The sequence below is a fragment of the Trichoderma breve genome, chromosome 2, assembly GCF_028502605.1.
Source record: "Trichoderma breve strain T069 chromosome 2, whole genome shotgun sequence".
NCBI lineage: Eukaryota > Fungi > Ascomycota > Sordariomycetes > Hypocreales > Hypocreaceae > Trichoderma > Trichoderma breve.
Window position 1 is genome coordinate 4,755,950 of NC_079233.1, and position 24,256 is coordinate 4,780,205.

At 49.6% G+C, this 24,256-nt stretch overlaps 6 protein-coding genes across 6 annotated transcripts; 3 read left to right on the forward strand and 3 right to left on the reverse strand.

The window, feature by feature from the left end:
- Window positions 1-2,001: 2,001 nt before the first annotated feature.
- T069G_03684 (heterokaryon incompatibility protein het-C domain-containing protein) lies at window positions 2,002-5,065 on the forward strand (the record flags this gene model as incomplete). Its single annotated transcript, XM_056170894.1, has 7 exons — window positions 2,002-2,125; window positions 2,188-2,748; window positions 2,872-3,051; window positions 3,110-3,651; window positions 3,707-4,365; window positions 4,456-4,622; window positions 4,713-5,065. The coding sequence occupies 7 exons, from the start codon at window positions 2,002-2,004 to the stop codon at window positions 5,063-5,065; spliced, it is 2,586 nt and encodes an 861-aa protein (XP_056031786.1).
- A 4,844-nt stretch (window positions 5,066-9,909) lies between these two features.
- Window positions 9,910-12,371, forward strand: T069G_03685 (ring finger domain-containing protein; the record flags this gene model as incomplete). Its single annotated transcript, XM_056170895.1, has 7 exons — window positions 9,910-9,913; window positions 9,991-10,015; window positions 10,372-10,450; window positions 10,531-11,469; window positions 11,533-12,106; window positions 12,170-12,262; window positions 12,331-12,371. The coding sequence occupies 7 exons, from the start codon at window positions 9,910-9,912 to the stop codon at window positions 12,369-12,371; spliced, it is 1,755 nt and encodes a 584-aa protein (XP_056031787.1).
- Window positions 12,372-13,607: 1,236 nt separating this feature from the next.
- T069G_03686 (PPP4R2 domain-containing protein) lies at window positions 13,608-15,218 on the reverse strand (the record flags this gene model as incomplete). The annotated part of the gene is made up of 3 exons (XM_056170896.1): window positions 13,608-14,936; window positions 15,029-15,077; window positions 15,157-15,218. 3 exons carry the CDS (start codon window positions 15,216-15,218, stop codon window positions 13,608-13,610), a joined length of 1,440 nt encoding a protein of 479 aa, XP_056031788.1.
- An 879-nt stretch (window positions 15,219-16,097) lies between these two features.
- On the reverse strand, window positions 16,098-17,261 carry T069G_03687 (uncharacterized protein; the record flags this gene model as incomplete). Its single annotated transcript, XM_056170897.1, has 1 exon — window positions 16,098-17,261. The coding sequence occupies one exon, from the start codon at window positions 17,259-17,261 to the stop codon at window positions 16,098-16,100; it is 1,164 nt and encodes a 387-aa protein (XP_056031789.1).
- Window positions 17,262-20,045: 2,784 nt separating this feature from the next.
- T069G_03688 (uncharacterized protein) lies at window positions 20,046-21,395 on the forward strand (the record flags this gene model as incomplete). The annotated part of the gene is made up of 1 exon (XM_056170898.1): window positions 20,046-21,395. One exon carries the CDS (start codon window positions 20,046-20,048, stop codon window positions 21,393-21,395), a length of 1,350 nt encoding a protein of 449 aa, XP_056031790.1.
- Window positions 21,396-22,192: 797 nt separating this feature from the next.
- Window positions 22,193-23,578, reverse strand: T069G_03689 (uncharacterized protein; the record flags this gene model as incomplete). Its single annotated transcript, XM_056170899.1, has 2 exons — window positions 22,193-23,024; window positions 23,085-23,578. 2 exons carry the CDS (start codon window positions 23,576-23,578, stop codon window positions 22,193-22,195), a joined length of 1,326 nt encoding a protein of 441 aa, XP_056031791.1.
- Window positions 23,579-24,256: the final 678 nt, after the last annotated feature.

Below are 24,256 nucleotides of genomic sequence, written 5' to 3' on the forward strand. Positions count from 1 at the left end.
GTGTAGGCTGGGCTGCGTGTAATTCAGAACATTGCCCACACCATGCTGCTGGGGAGCCTGTAGCACGGTACCGTTGAAATCGAATCTTCTCTGCATGGAACTACCCCAAGAATCAAGATGTCGTACAATGAGCACTGGATAAATTGGCCACTGGACTCAGTGTCTCTTTCTAGTTACACGTGCTCGTGATGATTGAACCTTTCTGGTAGATAAACAAGGACCAGAGAGCATAGAGAAGGCCGGAAACACCTTGCAAGGGTCCAACTTTCAAACAATTTGGGCATCCATATGCATTTGGAGCTCATGTTGGCACTGCTGCCATTTATCGAGCTTGACTTGACGATTTGCTGCAGGTTGGAGCCTATCTGATCTTACAATCTGTGCACCATAGCAATGCTCCTGCTACTTCTGTGTGGCACATAGAGATCTCAGCACTTCTAGGTATTAACCCGACATTGGCTGGATACAGATACCCATGCCATTTGATGCTATTGCTGAAAAATACTGTATGTGCGTATAGTAGTCAGTGAGACACGGAGTACCAATCATTGTATTGAACTCTTACGTGGTACTGGAGCAATCTCCCTACCTTCAGCGATGGCATGTGTCAGATGCTGTCAGCTCTACTTACCGACAGCATGGCTCTATGCCAGCAGATATGCGCCCGTTCTACTCATCCTAGCGAATGCATTGATGCATGTAAAGCAGCGACAGCTCTGTCTCTGATCAGAATGGCGATGACGTCGATAGATATGATTGGGATCCAGCTTCGTTGTCTCTTGTCTCTTACTCAACTTGGCTCATTGAGATTGTTACGGCTGTGACAATGCCACCATCTCTGCCTCCATTGGGATTCATGGAAGGGATTGTACATCGGTAGATAAAGTGTGTTGTGCTATATCTATACCTATGCAGCCCGTATTTCGGCAGTCATCACGTCTTAACAAGTACCGACCTCCCAATACGATAGACACAGGTAATACGGAGCACATGTATGAAGAAACATGCGACAAGCTTTTAGAATGAAATGTTCAGCTGCTAGAGGTGCACCAATACACCGATATTCAACAGCCAGGCGCCTTTTTGTCTAGTTCTATACACAGAAGTGAATAAGTATTGATATCAGAGAACCAGCACAGCTCTCATCAACCTTTTGGCGGGGGGCATGAAGCTGTGCACTGGCATCACGCGGTAATCGGGGTCAGCCTTACTACATGTACCAAGTACCTTTGATCACTCTTACACTGGGCACAGAAATAGGTTGCTGTACATACATGGCCATACAAAGTGATTCACGTCATTTCGCCTGTGCAGATCTGCTCTGCCTGGATAATCATGACATATACTCTTCCAAACCAATTGCAATCTGTGCGACGCGTTGTCGTATTAAAAACAAAGTATCGAGTAACCTTACCGACCCTGGCCGAAATAGCGTCTGCCACAAGCGTCGCCCGTATACCCGCCATCTGCGCGTGGACGCCACCAAGCCCGAGGTATCTTGATCCCCCCCACCAAGGCGTTCAAGCCCGCCGGCATTGTTATGCCTTGTGCCCCTCGCGGCATGAAACGGCGCCGGCATGGCCATCCCAGAGCTAACTTGAAGAGTTGATGCCGTTTGGTTGGACCTCTGGACCCTGCTGGAGCACAATGCCAAGACTCCTGACGACAGCTGATGCGGCTGCCGATTGGTGTGAGATGAGGCCGATTACTTGATGCTAGCATGACCTTGTGCTCCGTTCCAAATGCCCCTCCTATGCTCCGTAGGCCCCTCTCCTCTCTCCATTTTCTCCAGTGCCATCTCTTCAGCAATCCAGTTCTACCTCCTACACTTCCTCTTCTTCTTTTCTCTTCCTTTTCTACGTTCGTTGCCAAGAGCACTTGACTTGGGTATTCGCCAAGTCCCACGATCTAGATCTATCCTATCCTGACAGCGACGGGCTCGCTGCAAAAACATCACACAAATATTGACGATCCAAGCTATCGCTAGCAAAGTGTGCCACCATGATCGACTTTAGAGCGCCTGGCTTCCTTCTGGGGCTGGTGCTCCTTGTTTGCTTGGTCCAGCCAGCAGCTGCTTTCGGAGCTGGCAACATCGCGTCTGTTTCCAAGGTGGAGGGCCAAAACTGTACTTCAGCTCTACCCGACCTCTCCTGTGTTTCTCCATATCGCTAACTCGCAACTCTACAGGGCGACACGGTGACATCGAAGATGCGTTATTAACCCTGGCTATGGCCCATGCCATCAAGGGCGGCAAGAAGTTCAACAAGCGGACCGTTTCACGAGTTTACTTTGGCAACTGGCTGCGCGACTACTCCCAGGCCATCGACGTGGGCACCGTCAAGATGGTCTCTGCTGAAGCTATTCGACTTCTCCTCTGCGTTCTTGGCTTCATGTCCTTCGGTTATGGTTCTGGCGAGTTTGAGGTTACGGCCGAGCGTCTCGGATGCTACCGCCCCGAAGATCACATTGACAACCCCAAGGGCTATGGAGAAGGCGTCGACGCCCGAGACTATGACCCCCGTCTGAGAGGTCCCATCGATGAGGAGGTCGAGCTTGCCGTCGACCCGGAAACTGGAATGAAAAACTACATTGCCAATGAGCGAGTTGGTATCATGACATCTGCTAGGCATGTGCGAAATCTCTTTGGTCGATGCATCGAGCTAGGTCGCCAGTACAAGCGCTCGGGAAACAAGCCAGAGCTCTACGAAGCCCTCCGGTTGATGGGAACTGGTCTGCACTGTTTGGAAGGTAAGTTATAGATCCCCTGCAGAGCGTCTACTGTGTTTTAGTAGACCAAGGCACCATGATTGCCTATGGCAGCTCCATATAGCTTGCTCGAAAACCAGCTTCTAACCTCAACTTGTTGAATAGACTTCTTCGCCCACAGCAACTACATTGAGCTTGCACTCATTGAAATGGGAGAGCGTGGAATCTTCCCCCACGTTGGCCGCAATACTCAGATTGAGCTGCAAGGTGCTCGTGGCGGCGTCTATCCTATTGTGACGGGCACATTTGGAGGCGTCGACTTCCTCCACTCCGTCACCGGAGAAGGTATGTGCAGATTACATCTTGCATCTTGGACAGTGCCCTCAAACTAACTCTTGCGTAGTGTCGGATAAGCTGACTCAAAATGAGATTGACGAGCTCGAGGGAGCACTCAATGAAGGCAAGACCGGCGACACAAGCTTGCTTCAATCCCTTCTCAGCAACCTTCCCCCTGGTATCATTGGAGGCAACCAAGGAGATAAGATCAACGAGCTTCAATCCAACGCATCTGCTGCTCAGGAGGAAACCGTCCCAGTTTCTCCCAAGGATCCTGAAGAATTCACCGTCTACATCAAGAATATCTATCGACAGATTATGCCCGTCATTGAATTCCACGATAGCATTATGAAGAGCATCAGCGGTGCGATTGAGAACATCCCTATTCTTCCCAAGATTATTGAACAGCTAGAGGAGCAGCTTTCCATTTTTGTCTTTTCCATCATGGCACCTTTCATTGTTCCCTTGATCCACCAGATCAAGAACGAGCTTCAAACCGGATCCTCAGAAATCATCGAGAGCAGCAAGAAGGAGCAGCACATCGTTTTTGATGACGACTACTCTTCTGATCCTACCCATTCCATGCTCTCCAAGGATCATTTCTCCAACGTAAGTAGCACATCAAGATGCTCGAATTAGTATCCGCAAGTTAACGAAGATGCAGATTCTCAACGAGATTGCCGGTCGAACTGCCGCCAGGATGCTCCACTGGGTTGTGCCACAGCTCATGGAAGCCATTGATGATGATTCAGTTGATATTGATCGCTTGCTGGAGCGCATTGTAAACGGTGTCATGCACCACCCCGCCCAGCGTGATATGGGCTATGATGGTGTTGCCGAGGCTCGACAGTTGATCTTTAACTCTGTCCAAGAATGGTGGCGTGACATGGGTGAGGACCAACAGGAGGACTATCGCCGCAAGCTCTCTCCCCAGGGAGTTCTCAACGGCGAAAACCACAAGGAGGGCGTCCACGATACTGGCCACGGCTGCTCGGGTAAGTTGAAGATGCGCAAGGAGTTTGGCGAGCCTCAGGGCGTCGAGGACCAGATTGCTGGTGCGGCCGCAACCGCCATCTTCTCCGGCGCTACCGGTGCCCTATCTGGGTTTGTTTCCCAGAATACCGGCGTCGATATTCCTTTCACCCAGTCACAGCAGTCAGGCGGAGACGATGGCGGCATCGGTGGCCTCATCAGTGGCATGGCTGGCAGCCTCCTGGGAGGAGCCTTTGAGCAAGGCTCGACCAAGAGAGAAACTAGTTACGAGACTGGAGAAGATGGCTCCTACACGCAACACCAACGGGAGTATGGCCAAGAGGGAAATCGGTATGGCGAAGCCGAATACAGCCAAACTTATCACCCCGACGGTGGACGTGAAACCTCATATCAACGCTCCGAGCAGCAATCATACGGAAGCGGAGGCTATGGGGGCTCTAGCTATGAGGAGAGGCGAGAGACTCACGAGAGCTCCTATCAATCTTATGAACAGCGCACCGAGCGACATGAATACCGTTCGACCGAGGACAGCTATGGAGGTGGCTACGAGCAGCGAAGAAGTGACAGCCGGGGGTCTGATGATAACCGTAAGAAGCACAGCCACGAGCATGAGCACCATCACCATCACCATCATCACCATCATCATAGTCATAGTCGTGGGTCTGACGATGAATCAGGGAGAGGACACAGCCGCCGAGACGATGACGACGACAACAGTTATGAGCGCCGTGAAACAAGCAACTACGAATCTAGCTACGAACGCCGTGAAGAGGACAGCTACGGCAACAGTGGTTACGGGCGCCGCGAAGAGGACAGCTATGGCAGCGGCGGTTACGGACGCCGGGACGAGGATAGCTATGGCGGCAACAACTACGGCCGGCAAGACGAAAGCTACGGCGGCGAATATGGATCTCGTGAGGAGAGCGGCCACGGCAGGCGACACCACCACCGTGATGATGATGACGAGGCCGACGATTCTGAGTACAGATCCCGCGACCACGGCGGCAACAGCGGCGGCTACAGGTTTTAGAAAAGGTTTATTAAGTCATTGTGGGGTTACTGAAGCCTTTGTTGGAGACAACAGTGACTTGTTGATGTGTTGGTAGGGAAAAGCACAACGTCCTAGTAAGGGACTTAGATAGTGATATATATACCCATTCCTTGAAAAGAACAGCACACTGAACGAGTGAGCATGATTGATGAAATGCCTGTAAACGAAGAGGAACACTCTTGTGACAATAGCTGGCTGTAACGGAATAATGGAGCATATTAGTAGTTAAAGCTCGGTATTACGGCCTGAAGAAGGCCTCTTGTCGTGAACAAGTATTTCCGTGGTTGGCCTAACGATTTGCAATAGAAGGACATAAACTACAGGTGTCAACTGGCAGTGGTTGTAATAGCGAAATCTGCTCTGTAGGACGGTTAACAAAGCAGGGGTCTTTTCTGAACATGGTAATCTGCCATCGCTATCCACTGCATCGTGTCGGGAGGAGTCCGAACTCAACATCTGAAAGCCGATGTAACGCAAGATACCCCTGTCTCCCATATTAACAGCCCACTATGCAAAAGAAAAAGAGACAAGAATCCTCTTGGCAAATGGCTTTAGAATGTCGGTGCCAGGACAGTTGTGTGATTGCACGGCAGACAACAAGAACATGCATGTGCTTGTACGGGTACCTGACGTGGGCTGGAAACACGACCCGCCAAGAGCACGATAAAGACGTTTTGAAAGTGGACTGATTCTTTGGGAGAGCGTGTGTAGTATGACGAGACACAATGACGTGTAAATGGGGGATGCATGTTGTGTGTGCCATGTTAGTTGCTGTATGTCTAGTGGAGAGTCTGGCCGCACAGTTTTCGGTGTCATCTGCCTACAACAACGAAGGCTGGGCCGGCTATCGGGCGTCCTCATCACAAGCAAAAGACGAAAGAGTTCCCGCTTGCAAGGATTAAGGAACAGACATTTTCATCTCTTTTTTTGCTGGCTCCACATGTCCCTTTGGAAGGCACGCGCGAATTTTCTAGTTGCTTCGCTTCGGCGGGATGATGGAGAGAGCTAATGGTAGTCGAGATGGCATCAAATCTCAGAAAACGGATCCCCCTGGTTCCAACGAGCTACTTGGCGTCATCGCTCGTAATTATTCGTACGATATTAGATGTCATTTGTCGGGTCTCTCCCCTTGGCTTACACATACATGTAGGTACTAGGCCTATGTCGTTGTCTTGGCTTTCGTTCTCGGGGTGGAAAAGTCTACGGACAGGTTAACCGACGGGAAATTGCGCAGCTACACGTATGATAGCACTTTGTTTCGCTATTGTGATATTTATGTTTGTAGATCAAGGCTACATCCTTGGATACTATACCTCGCACATTGAAACGAATTATAAGCGCTTCCTAAGGAGGAGCCCGGCAGCGCATTGCCGGGTTGTGGAGGGAGCTAGCAGTAGTCGAATCAATAGTTGCGAGTTTGTAGGGGATTGGGCAAGATGATGCGAGTTGCTGTAACTCTAAAGGAGGTGGCCTAAGAACTGAAGGATCAAGTACATATACTCGGATGTAGTAATTACGATATATTACTTGAGCAATATGCAGACAGTAATCAGAAGACGTCGAATCGAATAGATTGAGTGAGCACTATATCAGGCCCCATCCAAGTGGTTACATGCCGGCATACCCGTGCATACCGAGTTGGCAGCACATACATGTATGGATACAATGGCTTGCTAACTTGCTCAACATGATAGTATCGTATGTGATGGTGTAGGTAGTAGGAGTTGGTGAATGCGGGGCATCAATGTGATTTGTTTCGCAGTTACGAGACAAAAAGGGAAATGACGGCATTAGCAAGAGGAATCCTCGGATAGTGCACAAGGGCCTATTTCAACGATTCGCCGCAGGCCCTGGATGTGAACATTTGGATATCCATTCTCTTGCTGTTCTCAAGGGTAGTATCCGATATCTGTCCAAAGCTGCGTCTTCTAGGTTACCGTAAATACCATCAAATCAACACTTCCAACGGGAACAGACGCGCTAAAGGGCATGGGGGCCAATGGCACGGCACGGCTTGTGCCCAGAGCTGCCCGGCAGACAAAGCTCAAGCCTTTCCCTCTCGCCACCCGATTCGCCGATGTCTGGTACAATAAGTCGGGAGCGCGAAGCTGCGGCGCTTTCTCGCTCCATGAGCGGCAGAGCTGTATGCAGGGCAAGATATTATTAGACTATTAGTAGATGGGAAAAGTTATACCGGTACTATGCTGTACTTGGCCGCTACGTGGAGTCGTACGGAGCACCGTATTACACACGAGATGTTCTAGATCGATAGACGCTCTCTTTTCGACAGTAAGCGTGCAAAGTGACGAGACTCGTTGCTCGCTGGCATCCAGGCCGAAGGGCTCGGGTTGATGTCGAGGCGAGATCCGTCGATCCGACATGGATGGTGGAGGTGAGAAAAGACAACCATCATCTATGTACCGGGACTCTCGCACACGTGCAATACCCACCTCGGGACCGAATGGCATTATGCTTGAGATCTGCTTTGCGCTCGCGTTTTGCTCTTTTCGATGTTGAAAGATGGGAACTGCCAGCTTGGAGCTAGAACAAAGAGACAACCCACCAGAGGGGTTTGTCGGGGCGCGCGAGCTGACAAAAGATCCGTTACTTGCAATCACGGGTATTTTGAGGAAACGTAACGATGGCAGAAATTCAATTCCGGCCCCCCCTCCTCAGTCTCATATTGCCCGCAGCCTCGATCGCTCCATGCGACAAGGGGCCTTGTGCGTCGGTTTATTGAGATTGAGCCGCCAGCGCCCGTCCAGGATTAGCGCCTGGCCCAATGGGCTCTGAATTGATTGTATATGTCAGAAGATTACAGGTATGGAAGTAGACAACTGTTGATTACATGGGTTCTGGGAGTTTTGGAGTTGGGCCTTTGGGTATTTGCGGTAGCAGTGGTTTGATAAGCGAGGTCCTAGGTGCATGTATTAGAGTGTGCTCGGCGTTCGGAGTGAGGGGACATTTCATGTTCCTTGCTGGGTCGCTTGCTCTGATGTGACTATGAAAAGATGAGGCAAAAGTAGAATTGGGTAGTAATAGGTACCTAGGTAGTGGTTATAGATTCGCTTATGGCAGGTACATGAATGTATCTATCTATATTACGTTGATCGGCGAGGAGGAAGTGATGCATATATTGATGGTTGCGAGTGAACAAAGCTTGACTGTATTAAGCTTGTATAGATGGATGGATCAACGGTTTACGGAAAGAATACGGTAACCTCAATACGAACCATCTGATTCGCAGACGTACCTTGACACCTTTATCAGCTCTAGCACGAGGGAAAACCTTGATCAATTAATTACGCACGCATCCACAGGGAATGCATCAACTCCAACATCCATGTGCTAGGGTAGCGGCAGATAGCAAGATAGGCTGCCAGGATGATAGTCCTCTGCATCCTCCGATCGCCGCTGTTATATGTCTCTGCATACACGAAACCGCTTGGCGTTTTCTCCATGTAGGTACGAGTAATGAAAGGTAGCACCAGAGGTCGGCATTTGCTCCCTTAATTATGTATAAGTACGAGGTAATCATGTCTTGCTTGAGTTTGACTTGGTGCCGCATGAGTCTACCGAAATCTTGATTCCATCCATCTTACACTGCGCCCCTCTCTACACGACTCTACTCTACCTGTACTCTTTGTAATCATTGACATCACATCAACCCATACTTGTTAGCTTCCCAATCTCTGCAACAGCAGCAGGTACTGTCCTTGGCAATACGCTACAGTACGATATACGCAAGGCCTGGTGCCTTATCTCGCGCGGCTGTGCTAACTGAACCAACTTGTCAAAGTCAAGCCCCCGAGACGCCCGATTCGACTCGCCTCTGACTCGCTCCTGTGGCTCCCTTTTGCCTGGTCCGCTCGGAAGCGGCAGCGGCAGCCCATCGCATTTTGTGCAGCCCGGGGCCTTGATTCGCCCGCTGGTTCTCTTTTGGACCACGCGAGCTTGCAGCCATCTGCACTGTGCCTGATTCCCGGTCGCATGTACTATCCTGGCACAAATTAGCGGGAAAGGGTACCGCGATTGTCAATGACAGCTGGAGTTGCAGCTCCGGGCTTGACACTGTCCAGCAACCACCAACGCCCACCGGCCCTCTCACAGACCAGCGACGCTCACACCAGCTCCACGCCTCCATATCGTCCTGGCTTCCGACTTACCGTCCAGCCGCCCCGCCTTGGCCTCCACCGGCGTCTTTTCAGGCGTGTCTGCAGACTGCAGGTGAGGTAGTGCTGCTGTTCGTTCGTGGGCCGTAGGTAGCGGTACGAGCGAGCGGCCTGCCTAAGTAGCGAACCGCTGTGGCTGCTGTTAGTGGCTCAGCTGTTTTGTTAGTGGGCTTCTCTCCGCTGAAAGACGCAAGTGAGCACTCCAGCTCCCAGCACCAGCACCAGCACCAGCACCAGCACCAGCACGGAGTCCGGAATTGCTGCACCGGCGTTCCATCGTACTCCGTTGCCCATCAATTTACCTCCCCGTACCTGTACCTGTACTTTCAGTTAGCTGTCCACTGCCCACCGCACTGCAGCACTACAGCACCACAGCACAGCCAAAACCTCGCCCGCCATCCCTGCTTAGCACCGCCTGTCCGTCTGTTGCTCTTTTTTTTCCTCATCCTGATCTCGACTCGACCAGTGCCCCCCCTAGGCCAATTTGCGTCCTTGCAAACCACAGTCGTTGCTCGACATTTCTGCTACCCTGCCGCGCTGCCTCTTCTCTCGTCGTCCTTCATCTTTCGTCTCTCCCCCCCCCGCGCTGTCGCCGTCGCCCGTAGACCATGACTGCCGCCTCCCGATTCGCCCTCAATATGTATTAGAAGAATGTGTGAGTTCTGCCTTCTGTCGGCCAAGACTACCCCTACGTGACCCCAGTCTTGGCGGCCGGCAACTGACGTCTCACAGCGCTCTCCGAGATTCGAAATGTCGTGTATGTCCTCCAGCAAGGCACGAGATGCCTCTTGAATGCCTCTTTTTTGCTCCCCTTGGCCGTCGCCGACGCCTGTCGACTCAACTGGCCTCGTTACGGCTGTCGTTGTCGCTGCTGTCGTCGCCAGTCTGCTTGCCATTGGCGTTGTTTTGCCTTGTTCTCCGCTCCATTTCCCCGAATTGCATCCTCATCCAAACGATACGCCTGCGGTCCCACCATCTGTCACCAGCACTGCTTTGCTTTGTTGCCCTCACTACCGCATCGTTGTCCCTCTCACCAGTTGCCGCCTTCTTCATCTTCTCCTGTCCCCTCTGCTGCTGCCGCGTATGCATCGCCTACTGACTCTCTGCTGCCAGGCTTCTCTTCAGTAATCCGGTCTGGGGTGGTGCCACCACTGTGCCCACCACCATCATCAGAAACATTACCGCGCTCTCCGTGCGTTGCGCCCGTTCCCCTGTCCTCCAGTCTCTCTAGCCGCCATGGCCAAGTACCGCTGACAGTGTTGGACCCGATAGAGTCAGATAGCATACGAGGAGCGCATCGACAGCAACATCACCACCTTGACAACCACTAACGCCGATACCCTCAATGGAGTCATTCAAGGTCTTTTATACGTTCCCGACATTGCTCGAATGCCGTCCTGTGATGCCCAGCAGTACGACTTCATCCCCAGAAATGTCACCCGCCGCGCCAACCTCCCCCCTACCAACTACAACCTCATCGCCCTTGCTCCTTGGTTTAGCATAGACTGCACCGAGGCCTACCTCGCCGCCGCCCGCGCCGACCCTATCCGCGCCTTCATCTTCTACAAGCCAAACAACTCCTCCAACAAGCCCCAGGATGTCCAATCACCCGTCTGGAACCTCGACGATGACGGCGCCTGGAGGAAGCAAAACCAGTATCCCGTCTTTGCCGTCTCGGGACTCGAGGGCCAAAAAATGATGACTCAGCTCAGCCTCTATTCAGGAACCGTCAACCAGATTCCCCATGGCCAAGAGATATCGCAGCTGTATGGGCCCAACCCAAAGGACTATGTTCGAATATGGACCGAGTTGAACATGAAGAATCCCACCAACATCCCGGCTCTGTGGATATTCTTCCTCATCGTTATCGGCGCCTTGCTCGCCATCATCGGCGGCATCTCACTCACCATGCACCTGATACAGAGGCGTCGCCGCATATCGTTAAAACGTCGTGTTATATCTGGCGAGGTTGATCTCGAGGCCATGGGTATCAAGAGGCTCACCGTCCCAACGACCTTTGTCCAGGGGTTTCCGCTTTTCACTTATAACCAAGACCCAGACGCACTCAGTGGCCCGCCAACTCCCTCTTCTCCAGGTATGCGTGGTACATCTCGTTCTGGAAAGCCCTCAAGGAGAACCCACCGACACGACCGAAATGCTCCTAGTGATATCGTATCTCCCAGTGAGCACAGCGTCCGCAGCACACGAAGCGTCCGGAGTAAAAGGTCAAGTATAACAGGGTCCGATACCACCGCCACAAATTTCCAACCAAAGTGCCACATTTGTCTCGATCGTTTCGAACATCGCGTCACCATCATCAAAGAACTGCCCTGCGGCCACATCTTCCATCCCGACTGTATAGACGAATTCCTGCTCGAAAATAGCTCACTATGTCCAATGTGCAAGCATTGCATGTTACCCCCCGGGTACTGCCCTCCCATTACCAACGGAATGGTCCGCCGTGAACGGGCCCTGCGGAAATTGCGAGGAAGGATAGATTTGGATTACTCATCCATGGAATCTGGCGAGAACAAACTCAAAGGCTGGGGAAGGAAAATCTTTAGTTCGGGCAGTCATGCAACTTCCCCCGACGTTCCGTTGACGCCAGTCAAGAATAGCAAACAGGGTAGAGATGCCAATGTCAAGAAGACGCCGACGTCTTCCGAACAAACCGTTACAGATACGGAAGCCATCAGAGAAATACCATCGACGACGCCCTCTGGGACAACGATTATGGACATATCCGAATCCGAAGACGATGCCATCAGAGAGACAACCCCCGCAACAACCCCCGCGGCGCCGCAGAATCCAGCGCCCACAATACGGGCCAAACGCAAGCCCCAGCCTCGTGCCTTGAGGCTGCTACCAACGGCTACTGAAGGTGTTGAGTTGGTAGTGACACATCCCGCAGGCCACAGTCCTTCGTCGTTTGCTCGCGAGCGCATGCGAGAGATTGCGAGCCAGAACGCGCCATTTGATGACCCTGACCTGAAGCGTCCCAAATGTGAGTTGAACATTTCCCCCTTTCCTCTCAGGGCCTTGATCGAACCTTGACTAACTCTGGTGTTCAAGGGCGTCGTGTTGTTTCGAGCGTATTTCCTGGATTCGTGTAGCCTGCGCCTCTTTGATTCTCTCTTCTTGATGACACCGTTTTTTATTACTTTTAGGGAAATAGCATGGCGTCGGCGTTTTTCTCTCCATTGGATTTCTCCCTCCGGTTGGCCTTGTTTTCATCTTTTTTTCTTTTCGGCATCCTTTATGAACTGTTTTCTCAAAGTTCAGTGGATTCAAGGCGTGCTTGACCACAGTTGGTGGAAGGATTAGGGCGGGCTTTTCTGCGACAAGCATGTTTGGCGCGATGATGGCTGCGGCGAAGACATTTCCCGATTTACGATGCAAATGCACTCTTCATCTAGACTTCCTCGTTAGGAAGAACGGCGCGCGATATATATAAAGAGGCTCTTGAGTAGCTGCTATCTAGTACGTTGTAATACTGGGGCTCTCTGGGAAGGATTTAGGGGGGCGTTTTTGGGGCGGGCGTTTATTTTGTTATTCACGAGGATTTATCCCTGGATGGTTGCTTGGTGGTCTGGTGGTGGCCACTTTTACATGAAAAAGTTGCCATATCTGGGGCGGATATGGAAGGGTTACATATATGTAGTATATTCATTCATGAGGCTGTGGTGCCTCATCTTCTTCCCGCTATATTTTATCAGTCATATATATATGCGTTGCTGATGAGTTTGATTCTACGTTGATTCCCCTGTGAACCTCACGTGGGCAAGCAAAATTATCCATTATATCCATCATTGAGTTCATTGAATCTTATCCTATCATGTTCAGGCTACCTAGGAGGAAGACAACAGATAGGGGACGAAAAAAAAAAAAATCCAAGCTCTGATACAACTTATAATAAGATGAGATGGAACTCGTTCAAGATGATTGCGCGCCCATAATCATAAACATGTTTGAATAATTCTCCATGTCTAATTATACATGACTAAGAGAGTTCCGATTCTCAAAAAGGGAGCGAGGGTTTTAAAAAGGCCCTTTTAAATCCTTGATGGAAGGGCCGACATGTATCCTCCTATGCTCGAGGCCCTTTGCTGTGGCAATAGGGGTATGAGACTTTATTCTGGCATGGCTCCTTAACTCCGTCGTGATATAGAGCTATCTTGAGCGTTCCTCGCTTGGTATGAAACTCGAGCCTCGTGATTTGCCATTGTGTCTTCTCGAGATGCTTGCAATTCGTATGCGAGATTAACGGAGAGAGGCAGGGATAAGATGACATCTATCCAAATGGCCTAGCCCTCATGGAAGCTGTTGGCATCTTGGCAATGATGATATGATTAAGCCTCCATCTTTACATTGTCCTTATCCGCAGTGTCGTCCTTGCTCTCATCGCCCCCTTTCTGTTCTTCAGAATCGGATGACATGCTGGTATCGCCATCGCCGCTGGGCTCCTCCTTGACCTTTTTCGCCACCACATCCTCCTCAAGGTCGTCTTCTGCTTCGCGCTTTGAGCTGACGCTCTCGGCGCCGGGACTCTTCGCTCGCTCTGAGGTAGACTTGCTGGCTTCGTCTTGATGCTCTGCCGTGGAAGATTCGTCCTTTTCGTCAACGTGTTTCCGGCCAACCGCGGCCTCGAGGTCAATGCCCTGCATCTCGACACCATCCTCGCCCATGACACTTGTCGTCTCGGACTGAGGGCCCGTATCACCAACGCCGATTTCATCCGGCCCTCTCGCGTGCGGAGCTTCCTCATCTTCCTCCTCTTCTTCATCATCCATGGGATGGTCATCTGAAGCTGAACCTCCACGTCCACCCTCAACCATCATGTCGTGAGACTTGGTGAGCTGGCTGACAGGGACAATGCCGGCCCTCTGCTCTTGCCTAAGCAACTCGCCTTGGGTGACACCCCTAGAGTGCCCCATGGATGGCACACCGTTGATGCTGACAGAAACAGTCTCTATGCTGCCCACCCCATTAGGACCGTCGATTGTCTCAGTGCTCTCGCTATGAATCTGCGCCGCCGGTGGCTCGGCAGGGGTGGTCTCTGGCGGCGTACTTCTTCTGATGAGCCAAGGAATGGGCGTTAGCAGTGCTCCTCCAAGGGCTTCATCCGAACCAACTGCCACTGCTGTGGGGTTACTCCAAGAGACAGCCATGGCAGGGTCGTTGGGTTCATCCCCGTTGAGCTGAATCGAGGACATGTCTGGAATCGGTGGCGGTAGCGGGTATGTGTCTGTTCCTGAAGTCACGGCCGCGACTCTATCCAACGCGTGAAGATAGGACGGCAGGGCCTTGTAGTGCGCGCGCGGGTATAGAATGAGCTCGGCGATTCTCTGGATTGTATGTGGCGGATACGATTTAAAGCTGCCAATGTGGTTCTTGATTTCATCGACCATGTCTGCTAGCTGTTTCGGCAGCACGCCAGGTTCTTGGGCCTGCGAAGGGGATTGCGAAGGTTGCGACGGTGGTTGCCGAGCAGATGTGGATGGTTCTGTGCCGGCCGCGGATGGCGGCTGCTCGTCTAGGGGCGCATTCTCCTTGTTGGCGTCGTCGGAAAATGGCTCGGCGGGCGATGAGGATGATGAAGAGAGGAGTCGTGTGTCCAAGAGGCGAGAGCGCGGCACGGGAGGTGGCAGCTTGGGTATGGAGAATTCATTGCGTGCGATCTGACGGATCCAGGGCTTCCCGTTAGCAATTCCACTTGACTGACTTGTTGTTATGCTTCCCGATGATTCTGCCACATCATAAGCAAACGCACCTTGTCTAGTCGCACGAGGATATCGTCGCGCAAGGCTGGCCATGCCTCTCTAGAAAGAAGCAATCAGTTAGCAGAGCTGCGAAAAGAACGGGTTGGAACGGGCTGAAATGAGATGATGCGCCACGTACGAAGATGGAAGCTCTCCGGCGGCGGTCTTGCTAAGCAAGTCGCTGTCGCTGTCCACTTCCATGAGCAAAATTCGTGCGTTTCTGGGCACCCGATGCCTGTCTGTTGGTGATGATTCCAAGAGGCGTTGGCGCAGATACAGGCCGTCCGTCGTCTGGCTCAGTACTAGGTACTGCTTGGTAGATGCAAGTCGGGAGTACGTACCGAGGATTGATGCTTGGTGGGGGTTTATGCCTTAAAGCGAGCCTCAGCCACGACCCCTACAAGGGTACCAAACTGCTGGGTTTGATGCTGATGCTGATGCTGACCGATTTAAGCGGCATCTTTCATTATCGCAACCCAAAATCGAGGCACGATTCAAATTCTCAAGGGATCCATCCTCTTAGAATGTGAAATCATATTTTCATTCAATATTAATGCTACTGCAAAGTGACTAATTTCCCTTAGTCAGTCATATAGCCAACACATTCTTGTCCTTAATAGGAGCGTTGAACCCGGATCGTCGTCATTTATATCATTCATACCACACAGCCCAGAGTCGGCAAGTAAGTAGCATCCTCCAAAGCAAATATTGGGTACGCCAAACAAGCATACGGCCAAGGAACATTCACGTATATGTGTTCAAGTCGCATTCTAAAAGTTACTGGCTTTCTAATCTCACCAGTGACGCCAATTCTGCCCGGCTCAAATCCAGGGGTTTCGTTGACATGTTCTTCTGTCTTCGAGCTTTTAGATCCATAGTATTCCACTTCATTTCTCACCTTGTGATGAGTGAGTGGCGGCTGCACAGTAGTACTGTAGTCAGGGGTATATCTGCTCGCGAGTCTGGGTGCCATGAGTCGTTGCGCTTGCAACGCTTGGTTGAGAATCAAGGTTGAGCAATCAAGATTCCTTGAGCATGCGTCCTTTATTGTGGAATCAACGTCAACATTGGTCTGGAATTTCATGTGCCAAATCTACCCTCTTCTGTGGAGTTGATTTGGTCAGTTGAAGCCTCATGCTGTGCGGTGCAATCATTGGTAGCTTTAGCGTCTATAGTTGGGCTGTCATTTTTCATCTCAGCATTGTCCTCTGGTTTGATACCAGAATGTGAGATGGTATCCTTTGCGTCCACTCCATTATTTAGCTTTGGAATGCCATACTTCTGGAGGAGATTATTTGCTCTGTCAGTAAGAGCATCCGTCTGTTTCAGTTTTGTGTTTGCATTCTCCTTTTTCAACTGTGCGCGATCCCAGGCGCATTGAGGGTCGACAACGGAGGAGTAGATTTCCTTGGTGGTGGCATTAATTCCCTCCATGGTAGCGCGAGCATTCTTCATCATTTGAAATGCTTCCGCCATAATGGCCTGTGCTTCTGTTAAGTCTGCTTTCGCTGCGTCGATGGCAACGTTCTTCTCGTCGATGATAGACGTTGCCCGATCCATCTCTGCTCTCGCATGCTTGGCCAGCTCGGCGGCTTCTTTTTGAAAAGTGTAAATTTCCAGGGGTGCGAAAACGCGGTCAATTTGATCACATACATGAGCTCTCTGCTCCTTCCAATCCAACTGTCCAATGTCTAGTATGTCGGAACTCGTGACTGATCCAAGAAATAGTAGAGGAGTGAGATCCCAGGACCTGGAACCGTACAAATAAAGGTGGTGAGGGTAGATATTATATCCGACTCCGTTGTTGTACAGTATTTTGACAGATCGGTAGAGCTGGCTTTTGATTCCTTGTATCTCTCTGTATGAGAGATGCATAAAGCGGGCTTCTTTCTCGAACGGAATCAAATCACGGGGTGGGTATTTGATGGTGTAGGATCGAGTAACTGGGTTATTGCTAGCAAGCTGAGGGGCGTGGTCTCTAAGCTCAGGGATGCTGCGAATGATCTTAAGGATATCGAGGTGCCTGTTGAAGGATTCATCATCTTGTAGGTCAGAGATGATTTGTTCGCGCCACCGACGAGAAGGGCCGCGACGAGCGCGAGCTTTCAACCGTTTGCGAGGGCTCTCCTTGGGCTGGCCCTCTTTGAGTTCTTGTACGCGACGAGGTATGGCAAGCAGTGGCGCAGAGGAAGGGTCGGCATCACAAATCTCTGTCGTGGATGGTATCAGCTGAGCACTCGCCATGGCAACGAGCGATGCAGGAAACGAATCTGGGTAGGGAGCGCATATGGCGAAGTTATGAAGATGCTGCTGAATGATGTCCGTTTGTGCCGAACTGAGTTTGGGCTGGGGTTTTTGCTTTATTTACGCAAAGGAAAACTGAACTGTGCTACCAATCAGGGTTGCCAATTCGTAATATTTCGAAGTATAAATTATTTTTGTATTTTATATATGAATTACGAAAAAAAATTGTGTTTTTAGTATAAAATACGAAAAAAATTCGTAATTTATATATAAATATAAAAATATAAAATACGAAAATGTATAAAAAGAAAAAATTATAATATTTAATTTTAATTTCATTTTAATAATAAAAATAAATAAGTATATAACGTATAGTTTTATAATTAATATATATTCTAGTAATTTAGAATATATTATTAATATAGAAAAATATATGAAATTAGTATATTACTTATATTATAAATTACTTTACAAATAATAGGAATCGGTTTATATATTTGGTGCTAAATATAGCCCTTTTTCCTAGCTATTAAATAGTATAGGTTATGTAGTATAGTTTTTACTACTGGTTGTAAAATCGCAAAGTGTTAGTATTAGGGCATAGATACCTATCATATTGTTTTTGGAGGAAAAGCTCACACATCACGACCTAGGCCAGTTGAAGGACCCGACATGTAGTTTTTTCACGGTAACATGGCTTCTGGCCCTTACCTATCAGTTGATTTCCCACGTACGAGTACATGTACCTTTGTTACCTAAAGGCATGGGGTGCCGTCGCCAGCCAATCAATTCAATCATACGGAGTACATCGGCAAGGAGGGGCAGAATTCACTGCATCTGACGTTCACTGATTGCGTTTCTTTTGGTAGGAGATCACCCCAGTATCATACACTCTCCACGGCATGATTGGATAGGTACGTTACGAGCACTCCATGCTCCAGGGTATGCTCAAGGGTATGCTCAAGGGTATGCTCAAAGGGTACTAGTATGTACCCTTGACGAGAATTATCTGGTCGCCCTTTACCCTGCCTAATACAATATTCATATCCACTCCCGCGCATAATAGTGGGTCGACGCGTCCATGTCCGACCAACAAGAAGAAATCGGATTAGACCGAAACTTAAGGTCGAACCCAGCAGAGCCATAAAGGAAAGTGCACTACTGTAAACAAGAAAACGGGCAATGGGCACAATGGGCAAATCATCAAGGGGTCTGCAAAAACCCCGAGAGCGCAAACTGAATAAATACACACACACATTTGCGCAGTAAGAGCACTAATATGAAGACTCTAGCGTAGTTCGTTTGTGCGTGTAGAGAGTATTTCTGTGTGCTGTTATTTTCTTCTGTCTCAGTAATTTTGCAGACCCCGTGATGAGGTACAATGAGCATTATCACTGTACATAAGGTACCTAGGCACTACTAAATGTGTGTGTCAGCCTGATTTTTATGCCAATAGAACATTTCTTCCGTGCAGTCTGGTTTTAGGCACCTACACAACAGCGAATGCTGACTGACGTAGTGTTTGCCTGCTTCAAGGCTGTCTCCGTTATCGCCGTACAAATGCCTACATGTACCCCGGTGCTTTCTCCTGCACATTAAATTTCCACGGAACACAGAGCACTACCTGGAAGCAAATACCCTCTTTTATTATTTGCTTGAGTATCTGCTACTATTAATAATAATAATAATAATAAAAACTTTCGTATTTGCTACAATAGTTATATTTCTCTATTCGTAGTTTCTGGTATTATTATTCATCTGTAACTGATGTAGGTAATTAAAGATTTACGACATGGGCCACTGGATAGCAGAGTTTGGATACTGGCGAGCATTTCCCTTCCGTTTCAATGTTGAACTTGATGAAGAGGATTTGCCAGGCTGGAGCCATTCAATCTAATGTGTTGAAGCAAAAGCCAGCGTAACTATATCAACGGCTAACGGATGGACTCCCATTATGGTCTGCTGGCTGCTTCAAGATTCGACAATCCTTTCTTAATGTCAACGGAAGTTCCATGACTGCAAAGTATATAAAAGGGAAATCAATGGTATTTCTATGATGCAGCTGTTTCTTCTACGAAGAAATGATGTTTTCAAAGATGGGCCCTATATGGGTGCTTTTAACATCAAATATTCACTATGGCACTGATGAAAGAATTCCTTCAACTATCCTACAGCCCTGAGAAAGTTGGTTATATTCTTATCAAGAAGTTTTGAGAAAATATGCTCTATATGAAGGGCTTCAGTACCCTCCATGGTCAAAGCCTGCCTCGTGTGATATAAGTGCTCCAAAGAAACGGCGAATTTGATGATCCCTGAAAGTGATGGGAATGAACTGAATTAAATTAATGCAACTACGCCGAGACTTGCAGAAAAACACCAATCCATCGTCTGGATTAGCAATCTCGATTCCTATGTCTTAATTCAATAGTAATGAGGCCAGACGCCGGAAGGAGTGGCGATATAAGCCGATACTAGAAAAAAGTAGACATAGTTGCGAATACAGGCAGAAACATCAGCGATAGCAGCAGGTACAAGAAAAACGTTCGCGATAATAGAAGATACTTTTAAAAAATAGCTACATAAACTAAAGATGCTGTGTAATGCATTGGGCATTCATGTGCTACTACCATCAGGCTCTGATCCTACAGCCTGATGTCGGTGTATTAACCAGTGACAGCCGCGCCCACTGCTTGTATTTCCCCTCTCAAAGATGCGCTTCCAGATGAATACCTTTATTATCAAGAGAATATGGATTCGCAAAGCACAAATTCCTCTTTATTCAATATGACAACAGTGGAAGAATTCCTTCGGCCACCACATGGCCCGGAAGAATTTGGCCATGTTTTGGTTAGTATTTTTGAGGATAATCACATAAACCATGATTCGAACAACATTTTTCAGAATGGCCAAAATCATGATGCAGACAATACTTCTGAGAATAGCCAGAATCATGATACGACTAACAGTCATTACTCGCCGCTTGCTGAGTTTATTCACCAGTGGACAGAATTTGATGTCCACAGAATTTCTCTGGATCCGCTCATTACAAATAGCCTCTCCATGCCATGTGAGGTGAGGTGGGAGCCGCAGGTTCCCACATTTGCGCGTATCATCTATAGCGAGCGACAGCTTGAGGCTTTATATCTGCAGACACTCATCACTCGAGTCAACATTGCACTTGATAAAGCAATCCCATCAACAGAAGACCGAATTGCCATCGTCGTTGGACCTGGAGCCTTTGAAAACGTCTCTCCCGAGGCCACTGCGAAAACGCTCATACCAGACTGGATAGTCGTTCAAGGCAAGTTTAACATTGGCTTAGACGCTGATGCGCTGCCGATTCTCAAGGACCTCGCGGCGAAACGCAAAATACTCGCAGTTGGCGACACCAAGTTGGTCCGGCAGCGGGACCGTAAACCCAAGGTCCCTTACACGAATGCGTGCCATCGCGACTTCTTGCGTCAGGTCCAAGATTATTGCCTCAACTTGTATACACGTTTTGGCTTTATTCTGTCCAACGAAGAGCTGGTAGTGGCAAAATTCGAGCGCGCGCAGGACTCAAGCCCTCGCAAGCCTAACCAGAGAGGATTGCGTTCCAACGGCGCACAACTGCTTGTCCCCGGCTTGGACTCTCAAGGGTCTGATGTCCCAGCTCCGGCAGACGGGGGCGATGATCTCCGGAGCCGGGACGATCATCTTCCCAAAACGCCGGGCAGCGATGACCCATATCAGCTGCCACCGTTCGCAACGCCGGCCCAAGCAACGCCGGGCCATGTTCCGTCCAAGCGACCATATTCAACCAGCCCCGAAACAAGCCATACCTCGGCCGCCCCGAGAATGTATCAAAGGGGCCACAGCCATTCAGGCAGCGATGCGGGTAATAGTGGCCCCCGCCAGATTCTCAGCGATCCGGCGTCATCGTCTCAAGACCATAGCGTTTTCGCTCCATCGGATAGAGACGTTGACGTGGGAGCTATACACATCCGAAGCATTGATATGATGGGTTGGGGAGAAGACAATTTTGACATGATGGATTGGGAGGAAGAGAAAAAGGAGAGTCCCTATAAGGCTCTCTTCATGTTTGTAATGATGGTTCGGGCATTTAAACAGGGTGGGAATACTCTTGAAATTTGATGAGCCGAGGTTTTCTATAACATTTCTTTGTAACAGGGACGTTTGCATCGCGTAGGTGTCGTTACTTTCCACCTTTACAGTGTTGCAGTCGTGGAGCTTCCATTGTTACCAAGAGAGGGAAGATAGGACAGTCGAACCAAAAGACCTGGACTCAAATACCTGCTATCCAGCATCCCATGTCCCAAATTTTTAACTGCATAAGTGATAGATAGATAATAATATTAGAAACTACTAGACTGGTAACAAATTACACCTATGATAACAGATACTAGAAAAAGTATAGCAATAGTAGCAGATACTATATTAACATATTAATAATAGTAGAAAGTAGCGACAGTAACAGATACTAGATTAAAATACTAATAATAGTAGAAAGTAGCGATAGTAATAGATATTAAAGAGCTACTTAAGTATCTAAGGTATTTATTAATTATGAAACTGATCTATGAGTGAGGAAATAAAAGGTTTCACTCCACATTCTGTTCTGACACTTGAACCCTATGTAATCGCTGAGATGCTGGCTAGCATTTCCTGAACAGAACTGTACGCAGGCTCAACAATTCACCAAGACATACATAAAAAGGGCAAAAGCTTATTAAAATAGTGATTCGTAAAGTCCCTGCATCTATTGGGGGCTATATCAAGAGCTTATCGAATACTCAGCCATCATTGCAAATCCATCTATCCCTGTAACTTCCCCTAAAGTCCATTACCACAATCCCACCATTACCAGTCTCATAAAACGTCTATCTCAACCGACTCAGCTTGCCATCCTCAATCGTCGTCAAACGACAGCCTCAGAGATCAAATTTAGCCTCCCTGTACAGCCACTTGGCTGGATCAAACACAACCTCAAAGCTCGTTGCATCAAACGCTCCAATCGCGCAGCTCAAGTCGTGGAAGCCCTCCAGTCCCGTCACCGGCAAATCCTGCTCGGCGTCCGTCTCCTCGTGGAGATCCCACCCGCCAGATCGCTGGCCGTTCCTCGTAAAGAAGATGTCGACGCGAGGATGGTGAGTGCCCGTTGGGGTAAACGTCATACCAATACCGTAGGTCTCGCCCACACGATACTCGTTCGTAAAGTCTTTGCCTCCCCAGCGGTCGTTGATGTACTTGTGACCGTCATCTCCATGAACACCAAGACTGCCGCGATGCCATCCCGGAAGACGGAAAGACGGGTAGGGAAGGGCAGTGAAGCCCAACGCCAGGTTGATAGTGCGGCTGTCCTTGCGAATCTTTACCTCATAGTAAATAGTCTTTGGCTGATTCGTAATTGAGGGGTCATGCTCATTGACCACATAGAGAGGAGGATAGCCAATGATGCAGCGGTCGGGGCTCTTCTTGGCCGTGCTACCCTCCCAATGACCCGGTGCAAGCCATTTCAAGGTGCCACTAAAGCCTGTTGGTTCCATGAGTCGGATGTTGTTGGATTGCAAAGCCTGCTTGCCGGACTGGTCGAGCGTCAGGGACGGCGTGGAGAGCGGATACTGTTGACACCACTCCTCACCCGCCTCTGCTTCCGCTTCAGTCGCGTTGTTGGCATATGACGCGTCATGGCCACTGAATAGAGGGGGAGGCGGCGGAAACAAAGAAGTATCCGGGACGGCTGTCTGCCAGTCGTGTGCCGCGCTAGACGGGGCAGCATAGGGATCCGATGGAGGTGCAATCCAGTCACCCTTGGCAGCAGACGGTGGCGGTCCTGGAGGCGGTGCATAGTCTCCCTGCTGATGAGAAGGAGGAGGTCCTGGAGGAGGGGCATAATCGTTATGCTGATGAGACGGAGGTGGTCCAACAGGAGGAGCATAGTCATTGTGCTGGTGCGAAGGCGGCGGCCCTGGTGGAGGAGCATAATCACCATGCTGCTGCTGCTGACGCCCCGGAGGCGGCCCAGCTGGCGGCGCGTAGTCTTCCTGTTGCCGTTTCCCAGGAGGCGGTCCTGGAGGAGGAGCGAAGTCTTCATGTTGTTGTTGCTGATACGGCTGCTGATATGATGGCTGCTGCTGATACTGCTGATACTGCGGCTGGCCCTGGCTCTGGTATCCCGATGGGCCTCCCGCTCCCCCAGCCAATCCATTCTGCGGCGCGCTATACCGACTCGTCTTCACATCCGGCCTCCCCTCGAGATTCTGCACCGGCCTGGGTGGAGGATCATTGGTCCTTTCATTCTGACCGCCAAAACACATTGCTGACGATTCCGTTTGTATCTGTGGTGTTTCACTAGAGTGCGAGAAAGGAGAAAGAAAGAAGTGCTCAAGTTAACCAAACCGTCTTCTCTTGTAGTTTTATAGTTGTCTCGCCTCACAAAGAAAAGTGAAGATGGAAGGGATAAGAAGCCACGCCCAGACTTGATTGCAAAGAGGAAAAAGGATGGACTAGACGGCTAAACAAAAGGCGAGCGCGGAGGGCAATTAAAGTCGTCCGTGACGTCTCTCGCATGTGGCTGTGCTGCTGCTGCTTGGTCCCTGCCTTTAGCCCAATTCTGGCAAACCCCGGGGAGGCGCTAGTTCTGCTGCTTAAATAGTGGGTTTCATTTTACACGGAAAACAACTGGCGACGAATCGAATTATACAGGGCTGTAAGAATACCTCGGGTGGCCTCAAGCAGCATTTGGAATACTTCTGCACAGCCCAGTCAGTGGGTGAACTCACATGCAATATTACACTTTACGCGTCATCAATGAATACGCTTCACAGTGGTAAACTTTTATCAAACTTGCGCAAAATACGCCATATTATATTACCAAGGCGTGTGTTTGCATGTGCCACACGCCTGTACTAAGATAAGATATTGATGCTCATGTACTTCTTGCCAAACTCTTTCCAAACTGTTCCCAAGGCCATCTCACCAATGGCTTGCTTCAC